The 12,175-nt window shown below is 48.7% G+C and overlaps 1 protein-coding gene across 1 annotated transcript; it reads right to left on the minus strand.

Moving 5' to 3' along the window:
* Positions 1–516: 516 nt before the first annotated feature.
* Positions 517–11,977, minus strand: men1 (multiple endocrine neoplasia I). The gene is made up of 10 exons (XM_086058282.1): positions 11,858–11,977; positions 10,504–10,972; positions 10,112–10,320; positions 9,641–9,769; positions 7,602–7,642; positions 7,422–7,509; positions 7,090–7,226; positions 5,904–6,039; positions 5,622–5,831; positions 517–5,538 (listed from the first exon to the last, which is right to left on the minus strand). The coding sequence occupies exons 2-10, from the start codon at positions 10,937–10,939 to the stop codon at positions 5,041–5,043; spliced, it is 1,884 nt and encodes a 627-aa protein (XP_085914408.1). The 5' UTR covers positions 10,940–10,972; positions 11,858–11,977; the 3' UTR covers positions 517–5,040.
* Between the last annotated feature and the right edge of the window lie 198 nt (positions 11,978–12,175).

Here is a 12,175-nt window from a genome sequence, read left to right on the forward strand (position 1 = left end):
TGTGTTGTTTTCTTACCTGGCTCAATGCGATCCGCTTGTGTAGTCATCAAGTAAAACAGACGAATAAATGTCATCTCAAATGTCTAAAAGTATTATTAGATTTGCAAAAAGCTCCATCTGACCCGCCCACAGCATGACAGGAGCTTTTAAAAATAACTAAAATAAAGAAAAATCAAATAAAGACAGAGGAATACATATATCGCTATTAGGACACGCCCCCAATAAATAAATAATAAAAATAATGTAGCCTATATAAATATACATTAAATCGTCCGATATATAAATAAAATAAACACGAGAACAGCAAAATTAATACTTCTTTAAACTACTTGAATAAATAAGGCCAAAAGTTCAAACCTCATTTTCCACAAGATAAATATGTGAAACTCCCACGTGGGTCAGTCTGAATGCCGCTGCGAGCGATCCTGAGGTCTGCCATGGCAAATGATTCCATTTCACCAAGTTGGGTTGCTTATGATTAAATCTCTACAAACAAAAGATGCCCAGAGACGAGCCTCCACTTCTTTGTCTTTATTACTTGCAGATACAAAAATCAAACAAAGACCAAAACCACAAGTGAACGCAACATTGAGTCACCGCCTCATGCGGTTCTGCGCAGACAGTTTTGTGGGCTTCTCTAAATCACGAATGCGGGCCGAGTCCGAACTAAAAGGGTCCCGTCTAAAAAACAAAACAAAAGCAAAGTAAGGCAACATCCAGCTAGCAAGAAAGAAGCTATCCTTAACGCAAAAGTGGACAATGTTACACAGTAACTATACTAAATTGACTTCCCCAGCTTTCAGTTTTTCCCGACAGATGCCGATGAGGCAAAGTCAATTCGGATCAGCTTTGTTTACATTTGGTCTGATATGCAACTGGTCACTAATTAACCTGTTGGCGTTTTGTGTGAATTTATTGCCAGTGTTTTTGTGCTCATTATGCCAAAGCCCCGTCTAATAGGAAAGTAGTACATTGGTGTCCAAGCACACTTGAGGTGTTGGCATTAAAAGAGGAGAAAATCCTATCATTTAAAAATCTCTTCTTCTTCGGTTATTGGCAGTCATGCTCGGTTCGCTCTTCAGTAAAACAGAAGGTGGCAATAGTGACCTTGTTGGTGACCTTCCTGTAAGGGACTACAATGACGCTGATGCTCCAGGAGTGGCACCTGGGGGCGTTGTTGAACGAGCACCATGCGACGATGCACGGGTGTTTCAGTCTATGGGGTCCGCTGGGTGCAACATATTGCATTATGCAATATGAGGTTGCATTATGGGGCCCGGCCGGGCACAGCCCGAAAAGGCAACGTGGGTCCCCCCTCCCATGGGCTCACCACCGGTGGAAGGGGCCAAAGGGGTCGGGTGCGCAGTGAGCTGGGTGGCAGCCAAAGGCGGGGGCCTTGGCGGTCCGACCCTCGGCTACTGAAGCTAGTTCTGGGGACATGGAATGTCACCTCTCTGACAGGGAAGGAGCCCGAGCTGATGTGCGAGGCTGAGAAGTTCCGACTAGATATAGTCGGACTCACCTCCACACACGGCTTGGGTTCTGGTACCAATCCTCTCGAGAGGGGCTGGACCCTCTTCCACTCTGGAGTTGCCCACGGTGAGAGGCGCAGAGCAGGTGTGGGCATACTCATTGCCCCCCGGCTGGGCGCCTGTGCGTTGGGGTTTACCCCGGTGAACGAGAGGGTAGCCTCCCTCCGCCTACGGGTGGGGGGACGGGTCCTGACTGTTGTTTGTGCTTATGCACCGAACAACAGCTCAGAGTACCCACCCTTTCTGGAGTCCTTGGAGGGTGTGCTGGAGAGCGCTCCCCCCGGGGACTCCCTCGTTCTGCTGGGGGACTTCAACGCTCACGTGGGTAATGACAGTGAGACCTGGAGGGGCGTGATTGGGAGGAACGGCCCCCCCGATCGAAACCCGAGCGGTGTTTTGTTGTTGGACTTCTGTGCTCGTCACGGACTGACCATAACGAACACCATGTTCAAGCACAAGGGTGTCCACATGTGCACTTGGCACCAGGACACCCTAGGCCGCAGTTCGATGATCGACTTTGTAGTCGTGTCATCGGATTTGCGGCCGTATGTGTTGGACACTCGGGTTAAGAGAGGGGCGGAGCTGTCAACTGATCACCACCTGGTGGTGTGTTGGCTCCGATGGCGGGGTAAGATGCTGGTCCGACCAGGCAGGCCCAAACGGATTGTGAGGGTCTGCTGGGAACGTCTGGCAGAATCCCCTGTCAGAAAGAGTTTCAACGCCCACCTCCGGCAGAGCTTCTCCGTTGTCCCGGGGGAGGCGGGGGACGTTGAGTCCGAATGGACCATGTTCCGTGCTTCCATTGTTGAAGCGGCCGATCGGAGCTGTGGCCGTAAGGTGGTTGGTGCCTGTCGGGGCGGCAATCCTCGAACCCGCTGGTGGACACCAGCGGTAAGGGATGCCGTCAAGCTGAAGAAGGAGTCCTATTGGGCCTTTTTGGCCTGTGGGACTCCGGAGGCTGCTGACAGGTACCGGCTGGCCAAGCGGAATGCGGCTTCGGTGGTCGCTGAGGCAAAAACTCGGACATGGGAGGAGTTCGGTGAGGCCATGGAGAACGACTTCCGGACGGCTTCGAGGAAATTCTGGTCCACCATCCGGCGTCTGAGGAGGGGAAAGCAGTGTGCCATTAACACTGTGTATAGTGGAGATGGGGTGCTGTTGACCTCGACTTGGGACGTCGTGAATCGGTGGGGAGAATACTTCGAAGACCTCCTCAATTCCACCAACACGCCTTCCTTTGAGGAAGCAGGGTCTGGGGACTCTGAGGTGGGCCCCCCTATCTCTGGGGTCGAAGTCACTGAAGTGGTTGGAAAGCTTCTCGGTGGCAGGGCCTCGGGGGTGGATGAGGTTCGCCCGGAGTTCCTAAAGGCTCTGGATGTAGTGGGGCTGTCGTGGTTGACACGTCTCTACAACATCGCGTGGACATCAGGGACAGTGCCTCTGGATTGGCAGACCGGGGTGGTGGTTCCTCTTTTTAAGAAGGGGGACCGGAGGGTGTGTTCCAACTTTAGAGGGATCACACTCCTCAGCCTCCCAGGTAAGGTCTATTCGGGGGTGCTGCAGAGGAGGATCCGTCGGGAAGTTGAATCTCGGATTCAGGAGGAGCAGTGTGGTTTTCGTCCCGGCCGTGGAACAGTGGACCAGCTCTACACCCTCAGCAGGATCCTTGAGGGTGCGTGGGAGTTCGCCCAACCAGTCCACATGTGTTTTGTGGACTTGGAGAAGGCGTTTGACCGTGTCCCTCGGGGAGTCCTGTGGGGGGTGCTTCGGGAGTATGGGGTACCGGGCCCCCTGATACGGGCTATTCGGTCCCTGTACGACCGATGTCAGAGTTTGGTCCGCATTGCCGGCAGTAAGTCGAATTCGTTTCCTGTGAGGGTCGGACTCCGTCAAGGTTGCCCTTTGTCACCGATTCTGTTCGTAATTTTTATGGACAGAATTTCTAGGCGCAGCCGGAGTGTCGAGGGGGTCCGGTTTGGTGGCCTCAACATTGCATCTCTGCTTTTTGCAGATGATGTGGTGCTGCTGGCTTCTTCAAGCCGTGATCTCCAGCTCTCACTGGAGCGGTTTGCAGCCGAGTGTGAAGCGGTTGGGATGAGGATCAGCACCTCCAAATCCGAGACTATGGTCCTCAGTCGGAAAAGGGTGGAGTGCTCTCTGCGGGTCGGGGATGAGGTCCTGCCCCAAGTGGAGGAGTTCAAGTATCTTGGGGTCTTGTTCACGAGTGAGGGTAGGTTAGAGCGGGAGATCGACAGACGGATCGGTCCAGCGTCTGCAGTGATGCGGACGCTGTATCGGTCCGTTGTGGTGAAGAAGGAGCTGAGCCGAAAGGCAAAGCTCTCGATTTACCGGTCGATCTACGTTCCTGTCCTCACCTATGGTCACGAGCTGTGGGTCGTGACCGAAAGAACAAGATCCCGGATACAAGCGGCCGAAATGAGTTTCCTCCGCAGGGTAGCCGGGCTCTCCCTTAGAGATAGGGTGAGAAGCTCGGTCATTCGGGAGGGACTCAGCGTCGAGCCGCTACTCCTCCACGTTGAGAGGAACCAGTTGAGGTGGCTGGGGCATCTGGTTCGGATGCCTCCTGGGCGCCTCCCTGGGGAGGTGTTCCGGGCATGTCCTACCGGCAGGAGGCCCCGGGGACGACCCAGGACACGCTGGAGAGACTACGTCTCACGGCTGGCCTGGGAACGCCTTGGGATCCCATCGGAGGAGCTGGCTGAAGTGGCTAGGGAGAGGGAAGTCTGGGCTTCCCTGCTAAAGCTGCTGCCCCCGCGACCCGACCCCGGATAAGCGGAATTGAAGATGGAACGGAACGGAAGGTTGCATTATGAGGTCTTGCAACGTTGCACCTTTTCTCCATGGAGACGTGCAGGCCTCTAATGTGGGTGTCCGTGGTCTCGGGGTAGCGTCCATTATAAGCGGGATGCGGGTGAAGAGCAGCCTCCTAAGAGTGCAGCAGGTCATCGCAGAGTGCCCCGCTCCATCATGGCCGGCGGCAAGAACCCCCCCCCCCCCCCAGTCGACAGCGCGACGGAAATCATGCGTCTCCTGGGGAATACGACAGATCTGCGGGATCTGACGCGGTTCTCTGACCGCACGCAGGAGATGTCGAGGGAGGTGGAGGCACACCGCTCGGGCACGGTGACTCGATCTGCTACTCAGGGGGTGATCTTGAACCACGCCTGGAACCATACCACCAAAAAAAAAAAAAAAAAAAGGTCCAAAGTCGTCACTGCGTGTGTTTTCTCGTCACTAATTTTCATGTGCCGAGTTTTTTGACGCCAAAATAATTGAAGCTTTATTTAAGGCAAACGTTTTAAAGCGTACCGAGTTGACTTGACTTGCACGGTAAAACTAGATTTTCATGAGCATCTTTCACAACACGAGACTCACTTTCGCAATTCTAAACAATCAATAAGGGAAGTCGGCGAGCGTTTGACTAATGGCAGTACTGAGAATGTTGGACTGAAAGGAATCCGAGCGGGCGTTCACAGTAGTTTTGCTCCTAAAGCGACTTGCGCTGCCTCTTCATGAAGGACATGGCGTAATCGCCCGGCGGCGTGCTCTTCTGCCGCTTCCTCTGAACCTGAGACTGGGCGGTGAGCTGCAGCTTGATGGCGCTGGAGTTCACCTTGGCGGCGCGCAGCAGCTCCTTCATGCCCTTCATCTTCTCGCTCTGGAAGGTCACCACGGGGGCGGCCGGGCGGGGGGGCGGCTGCGGGGGGGAGAGCGCCCCCGCGTTGGGGGACTTGGGCTTACCCTCCGAGCGGCGGCGGGCGCCGCCCTCGCCGATTTTCTTGGGTGCGCCGCCGGTGGTGGCGGCGGCGGGCGCCGGCGCGGCGGTCGGGGACGTGGGGGCGGCGGGGAGCGGGGAGTTCTGCTCCTCCAGCTTGGACTCCCTGCGGGGCCCTCGCCGCCGGCCCTCCCACGGATCCTCGCTGGACGCGTCGTCCTCGTCCTGGCACTCTGGCTCTTTGGTGTTGATGGACACTTTCTGCCGCACCTGAAGTGGAGTTTGCCCAAAATGAAACACGTTTTTTCTTGAGTCTGGCGCGTGTGGTGACTGTTAGGCAGGGAGTTGCGCACCTGTGCCTCAAAGCGGCTTAGGGACTGGACCAGGTAGGTGGCCCAGCCCACGTGCAGCACCGGCGTGGGGCTGCCCTCCTCCCACTTGCAGATGCCGTCGTAAAAGCACAGCAGGTGGGCGAAGCATTCCGGGTCCTCCAGTGCCGAGAACGCCGCCGCCGCCTGCTGCTGCTGCTGCTGCTGCTGCTGCTGCTGCTGCTTGGGCTGTTCCTACATCCCCAAAACATAAAAATGAGATTTTTTTTTCCAGAGGCGTGATTGACTCGGGGCCTTCTTTCTAACCGCTTCTCCGGTGTCGCCGCCTTCCGAGGGACTCTCTGCGGCGGAGGCCGTCTCCTTGAGCAGAGTGGGAATGACGTCGTTGGCTATGTCGAAGAACTCTTTGTAGATCTCCTCATCCTCGCGGAAGTAGTTGAAGCTGCGAAGAGAGAGGAGATTTTGGATGTTTAACTCATTGACTGCCATTGACGGATATAAATGTCAAAACAATCTTTTGAGCTATTTCTACTAGATTAACTTCCCCCCCCCACACTTTTGTTAACAAGAGTATGAAAACCTAGGAACAAAAATATTGTACATTTAGAACAGATATAAAATGTGTGCTTAATCGTGAGTTAACTAGTGAAGTCATGTGATTAATTACAATTCGCCTGACGAGATGATTATTAAAAATTAGGGGCGTCAGGCGATTACAATTTTTAATCGTAATTAATCGCATGACTTCAATAGTTAACTCACGATCAATTTCCGACCTATTTCTTTTTTGGGGCAATGTTTGATATAATATTGTTTTCTTGTGTCGTAATGTGTAAACGTGAAGAAATAATATGGCAACAATTGCCCATATTTTTGGCAGTTTTTAATTTGAAAACTTTTTACTTAAAAATAAATAAATAAATAAATATCAGCTGAATAATTGATTGGGATCTAGTAACTACAATGTATACCTACCTCTAAATGCCATGACAAAAAAATTATATATCTGTGGGGGGGGACGATATAATACTGGCCTAAAGCTAAACTGAAGAGAAGTATACTTGGTTTATTTTGTTTCATGCAGGTATGCCTCTTTTTAATTGATCAAACATTATTTTGTGGACCCCAAAGTGCTGTTTTGAGAAGCACTAGTTGATCATACGAAAAAGGAAGTTCCTATTTGGGGTATGATGACGAATCAGAACTGAATGCAAAGAACCCCCGACATGTTTGAGAGGAAGAGGCCAAACCTGCAGAACAATGAGGAGGAAGTTGAATCTGCCTGTGTCTATTTTAAGGTACAGCGAGGATTTATTTGTATTTTTTTTAGGGTGTTTGGATCTTTACCAGTGAAAGCATGCATAACAATGAAAATACAAACAAACATATTTGCCTAGTAATGACTTGAGAACGAAACGGCACTCGCGCCGTACCGCAAACGGGAGTATTTGCTGCCCCCTGGCGTCACGTGAACGCAACGTCAAGTACTCACTCCTGCATGACCTGGGCGGCGTCGGCCCACGACCTCAGCGCATCCCGCACGTTCCTGTGTCTGTAGTGGAAGCCCGCCAAGTACATGAAGGGGTAGATGTGCTCGTTGTTGTAATGTTTCTGGGCCGAGCCGACGGCCTGATGAGAGCGAGAGGAAAGAAAAAGTCGACATCAACTACAGTAAGCAGCCCCCCGTCCTCCACCTAACCCCCAATAATACGCCAGTCTACTAGCCTAATGCTAACACTAAATAGCACGAGAGGAGTTGAGACTCAATGAACAGTAGAGATCACATTTTGTGGGATAGTTACAGTTGAATTTTAAAAAGCTTACCTTCAGATGGATTTCAAGCGGGTTCTCCTTGCCTGGCATCGGATCCTGGTCTTCCAGGTCTGCCAGAGTCCCCATCGCCATTGGATACCTGAGATGATGCACAGGAGATGTGGATACCCAATTCTTGGTCATTCTTTTTTTCTTTTTCTTTTTTAATTCTTTTAACTTTAGCAGACTCACTTGTCCAGGTCACCTCGTTCATAGAGAAGCCACAGTAGTTTCTGTATCAAGAAAATCAAGGATCGGGGATATTTAGATTAAATGAAGAGCATTTGAATTAAAGGCAAAAAATATATATATATTTTTCAAACTTAACACCAAAATGTTTTTCACGATTTGCAACATGTTTTCTGAATATGCTAATGACATGCATCTGTGTCCTCAGAGAGTCTTTGACAAATAGCCCGACTGTCTTTAGTACGTTAATGCCGCTGCTGAGAGCCTCATTCTGTTGTTGCAATACACCAGAGGGCTCTGAGAGCTGAAGCCATTTTGCATTCACACAATCACAGACAGCAAAAAATATATAAAAATCTCTGATATATATGACAGGCATGTGATTTGACCAAAGTGAAATTATCTGAAAATTTAGCCGGGGGTCTGGGGGCCGCGGGCACTCAGCTAGGTCCAGAGCTCATGGGTTTTCCGTGTTTTTGAGTACTTTCAATGCACTCAGATGACAAAGAAATAGACGAAACAACAGCATACATTTTCAATGTATATTGAACTATCCCATATAAAATTGCAGTTTTAGTCAACTCAAAATCAGTCACATTCAAAAACATTGGACTGCCTTTGCTTTTAAAAACTATCACTGAGAATATCATCATATATATTTACCATGCAATAAATCATTTAATCAATCATTCTTAATTTAATACATAATGCATAACAAAAACATAAAATACCTCATGCAGCAAGCTCTGGTAAAAACACAATCATGCATTCGGATTGACTAAGATCATCTCTGTAACTGCATACATCAAGATAGTCAACATATTGAAAGCTGAAAAGTGCAAACATGCAGCATTCATTTGAGTTTGTGTCAATGATTAACCATGTTAAATATTTATGGCCATTTTTATTACGTTATAATATTTTCGAAAATTTGATTTCGATTAATTTGAAAAGTTTACCACCGACCTCAAAATTCACGACTCTGTCAACAACTGGTACAGGTTGTTGGGGTGGATCACGTCTCTCGATTACCGCTTCCGATTGTGATGTCAATAAGGGATGGAGGCCGTAAAGTTTTGGAGTTTTCGTTTGGGCACCGAAACTTCCAGCGATGGAATAATTTGTTGTTCTTGACTGGAGTTCTTTCACGTGTTTTTTGCTCTTTGCGTGACTTTCAAGAGCTTTGAAACCTCTCGCACCATCGTCAACGGTATCACGGCACCAAATGCAAAGCGCTTTCCCGGCACGATCGATCTTCCGAATAAAGTCACTGAACAAATTCGTCACAGTCTTCTTTCCAACATTTGTAGATATATCCTTCTCTAACCAGTCCCATCGAAACTTGTTTTTTACGATCTTGTCAATTTCCTTAACTCGCGGAGCATCTTTGCGTTCGATCACGGACATTTCTTTAAACACCCGGCAAAAACGTCTGAGAAATGAACAATGGCATGCCTTTATAACAAGCGCGTTTATTGGTCAACAAACAATGGCATACGCCTATGCCTTTATAACAAGCGCTCTTATTGGTCAACACGGAGACTTCCGCCAATCGCAAGATCGGTTTCATTTCAGTTGCGGAAACACTAAAACGGAATGCTGTAGAGAGACGAAATCGGATTTTTTTTTTGGGGGGGAGATAAAAAAAGCGGAATTCCGCGAATTAGCGGAAAAATCACATGCCTGATATGAATTTGTGAAGGTGTCAGAACTTTAGCATGCCTTTACTGTTATTACACCACGGAGGCAAAAAAAACAAACAATTTTTTGTAAAAAGTGTCTTTACTGTTATTAATCAAATCATATGAAAATGACCCATATTTAAACGAGACATAGTATGCAATTTGAAAAAATTCCCAGGTGTCTTAAAAAAAAGGTCTCTGATGACATTTTTTAGTCAAAATACACAAAGGATAAAGAATTAAGAGCCAACTTAAGACGTTTACAAGTAACGCAAAAAAAAAGAAAAGAAAAAGAAGTGCTGATCTCAGCAAAAGCAACAGTGACAGATGAGGGGAAAATGATCAGCGTTGTGCTGTCACCTGCTGAAGCTGCAGAAGCTCCGAGCTGTCAGTGTGCAGGTCCAGGGAAGGGTTGATGGCGCACACCATGAAGGCCACCTCCATGTTGCGGTCACATTTCATGTAGGAACCCTTGAGGTAGAGCCAACTCTGAAGAAGACACAAACACAAACGTTTGAATAGAGAAAATACACGCATAATGGCCGCAAGGGCTGAGCAGTTCATCAAATTCAAATTGACATAGAATTGTAGTAGAATGCAATTTTCAGACACATTTATGTATTTGCTTGTATTTGTTTATAAAATGATGGGAAGGAAGTAGGAAAAATAACAAGTTAAATTGTAATTGCCTTGCGGGGGAGGGGTTAATCGAATTGAAATGTCCTTTTTCAAAATCATTCAGCCCTATTTGACGCACTCTATGGAGGAGCACCAAGATGGCGCCAAAGCAATACTTTTACTCATGGTTTTTCATGTCTGTTCCGGCTTCACCTTCTCGTTGACTCCCGCCGCGACCGTCTGGCCTCGCCGGTCTTCGTTCCCCTTGCCGTGCCAGGTGACCTCGGCCGTCTCCTCGCCGCTCTTGCCAAAGATGACCCAGGCGTGGTCTTCGGACAGGGCCAGGTGCACGTCCTTCAGGCCCAGGACCTGGCAGGCCGCCACCACTGCGAAGGCGACCCCCGAGCTGTCCAATTTGGTCCCTTGATCAGAGACATCACAGGAGGCATACCATGGTTTTGAAAAGCTGTCGCTGTTTTTGCTTATTTCATCTTAATATTTCTTACTGTACCAAATATTTTAATATTTTTGTGTTCAAAGGAAAAAAAAAAGGTTTTATTGAACCAAGATTTAATTTGAAATCCATGTCACCCAGTCCTACTTACCAGTGATGAGGCTGAAGAGAGACTGGATGTGGGCACGGTCTTTAAAGTAAGAGCGACTGAGACTATTCCAAATCACATCCGACACTTTCTTCACCAGTTCTCGACTGGACCCCGCCGCCGTCCTCCTGTACTGGGACAGGTCCACGGCCCCGCGGATCTGCGCCGTGAAGCGCTCGTACAGAGCCGAGATCATGCCCAGCTCCACGGTGGGGAAGCACGAGTTGGGGCAATCGGGCTCCAGCGGCTCGAAACGCACCCCGGGCACGTTGACGGGGACGACGCGGTTCACGGCGAGGAAGTGCTCGACGAAACCCAGGACCAGGGAGAGGAGGGCGAGGTCCGGCTCGGACTTGCGGAGCTCGGCGTCGAAGAGCTGAACGACGGCGTCGATCCCCCGCAGGGGGAAGTACTTTTTCTGGGATGAGTGCAAACCCATTATGTCCTCTGAGGTAGTCTTCGCTTGCAGTGCCTAATGTGAAACAAGTCAACAAAATAGGCCCCTTATTGTAATACAGATTAATTTACCACTTTAAAAAAATACATGGGTCGAGGGCCTTGAAAATGTAATTGCATTTTAAATTAGTCAGTAAAACCCCCCCACACAATTCGATTTATTTTTCAAACCTGACCACCGACTGCAAAATGTTTGACTATTCTTTATCATTTTGTAAAAATGAATGAATACTTAAGTTGTACGTGTAATTGATGGGAAGTGGGTCCACGCTTAGGTGAATCCGCGGGTGCCGAACCGCGAGTGAGCTGGGTCCGCTGTACTAAAATTGAGCAAGATAGTGATGAATCGGCTAACTAACATTCGGGGGTTGAAATTTAATACAAATATTGTAGTTCAGTTTTATATGTGTTCTGTCTATATCGTATTTGAATGTAACTTAAGTATACATATATTTAGAGCATTTATATTTATTTTATCTTTTTTTAAACTTGCATTGCTCGTAGGTGGGCGGGGCACTCCTAGCTAAATTACACGCACACACACATACAAAAATAGGCTAGGCTAACGTTAGCATTTGGAGCTTCATTGACACCGGCGTTACGCTGCCTCGCTTTCAATTCGAAAGTAACTACTCCAACGTAGGCCCGTCGTATCAACATGCCGCGCGTGTACGCGAAACCAACCGTGAGCCAGGTCCGGACAAAGACCTGCTTGAATTGACCGGCGACCGGGTGCAGCTACATGCTAACGAGAAGCTAGTTAGCGCAACGGGACTATTTCAGATAACGCGTATCGAGGTTAGGTAATAAGTCCCGCGGAAATTGCCTTTCTGTTGTACACTTTGCGAAAAGGTCTCGTTCCGGTAGCGGAAGAACGCGCGGCGTGTGACGGATCACGTACCCAGTTTGCTCAGCAGTATCCCGACCACATGTTTCGTGTTTTGTTTTGTGCCCCACTTCTTTTGCCGCGCACTTCAGTCTGCTCCGAAAGTCACTCGGGACGCGTCATCACGCTTTGTGCGTAAATGACGTCACGGAAGAGCCTCTTCAAATGCAGCGGAAACCGTCGGAAAACCGGGGATTTAGTTAAAAAATATATATAAACACTATATAGTATTTTATTCAAACATGGTATCACAACGTAATAATCTCGTATGTGGACGAGAATCAATGTGTCCCTTTACTCCGTATTTATTGGAAACTACAAAAATAACTTGAC

This window comes from Leptonotus elevatus, chromosome 17 (genome assembly GCF_054856555.1).
Source record: "Leptonotus elevatus isolate MCC_2025b chromosome 17, RoL_Lele_1.0, whole genome shotgun sequence".
Lineage (NCBI taxonomy): Eukaryota > Metazoa > Chordata > Actinopteri > Syngnathiformes > Syngnathidae > Leptonotus > Leptonotus elevatus.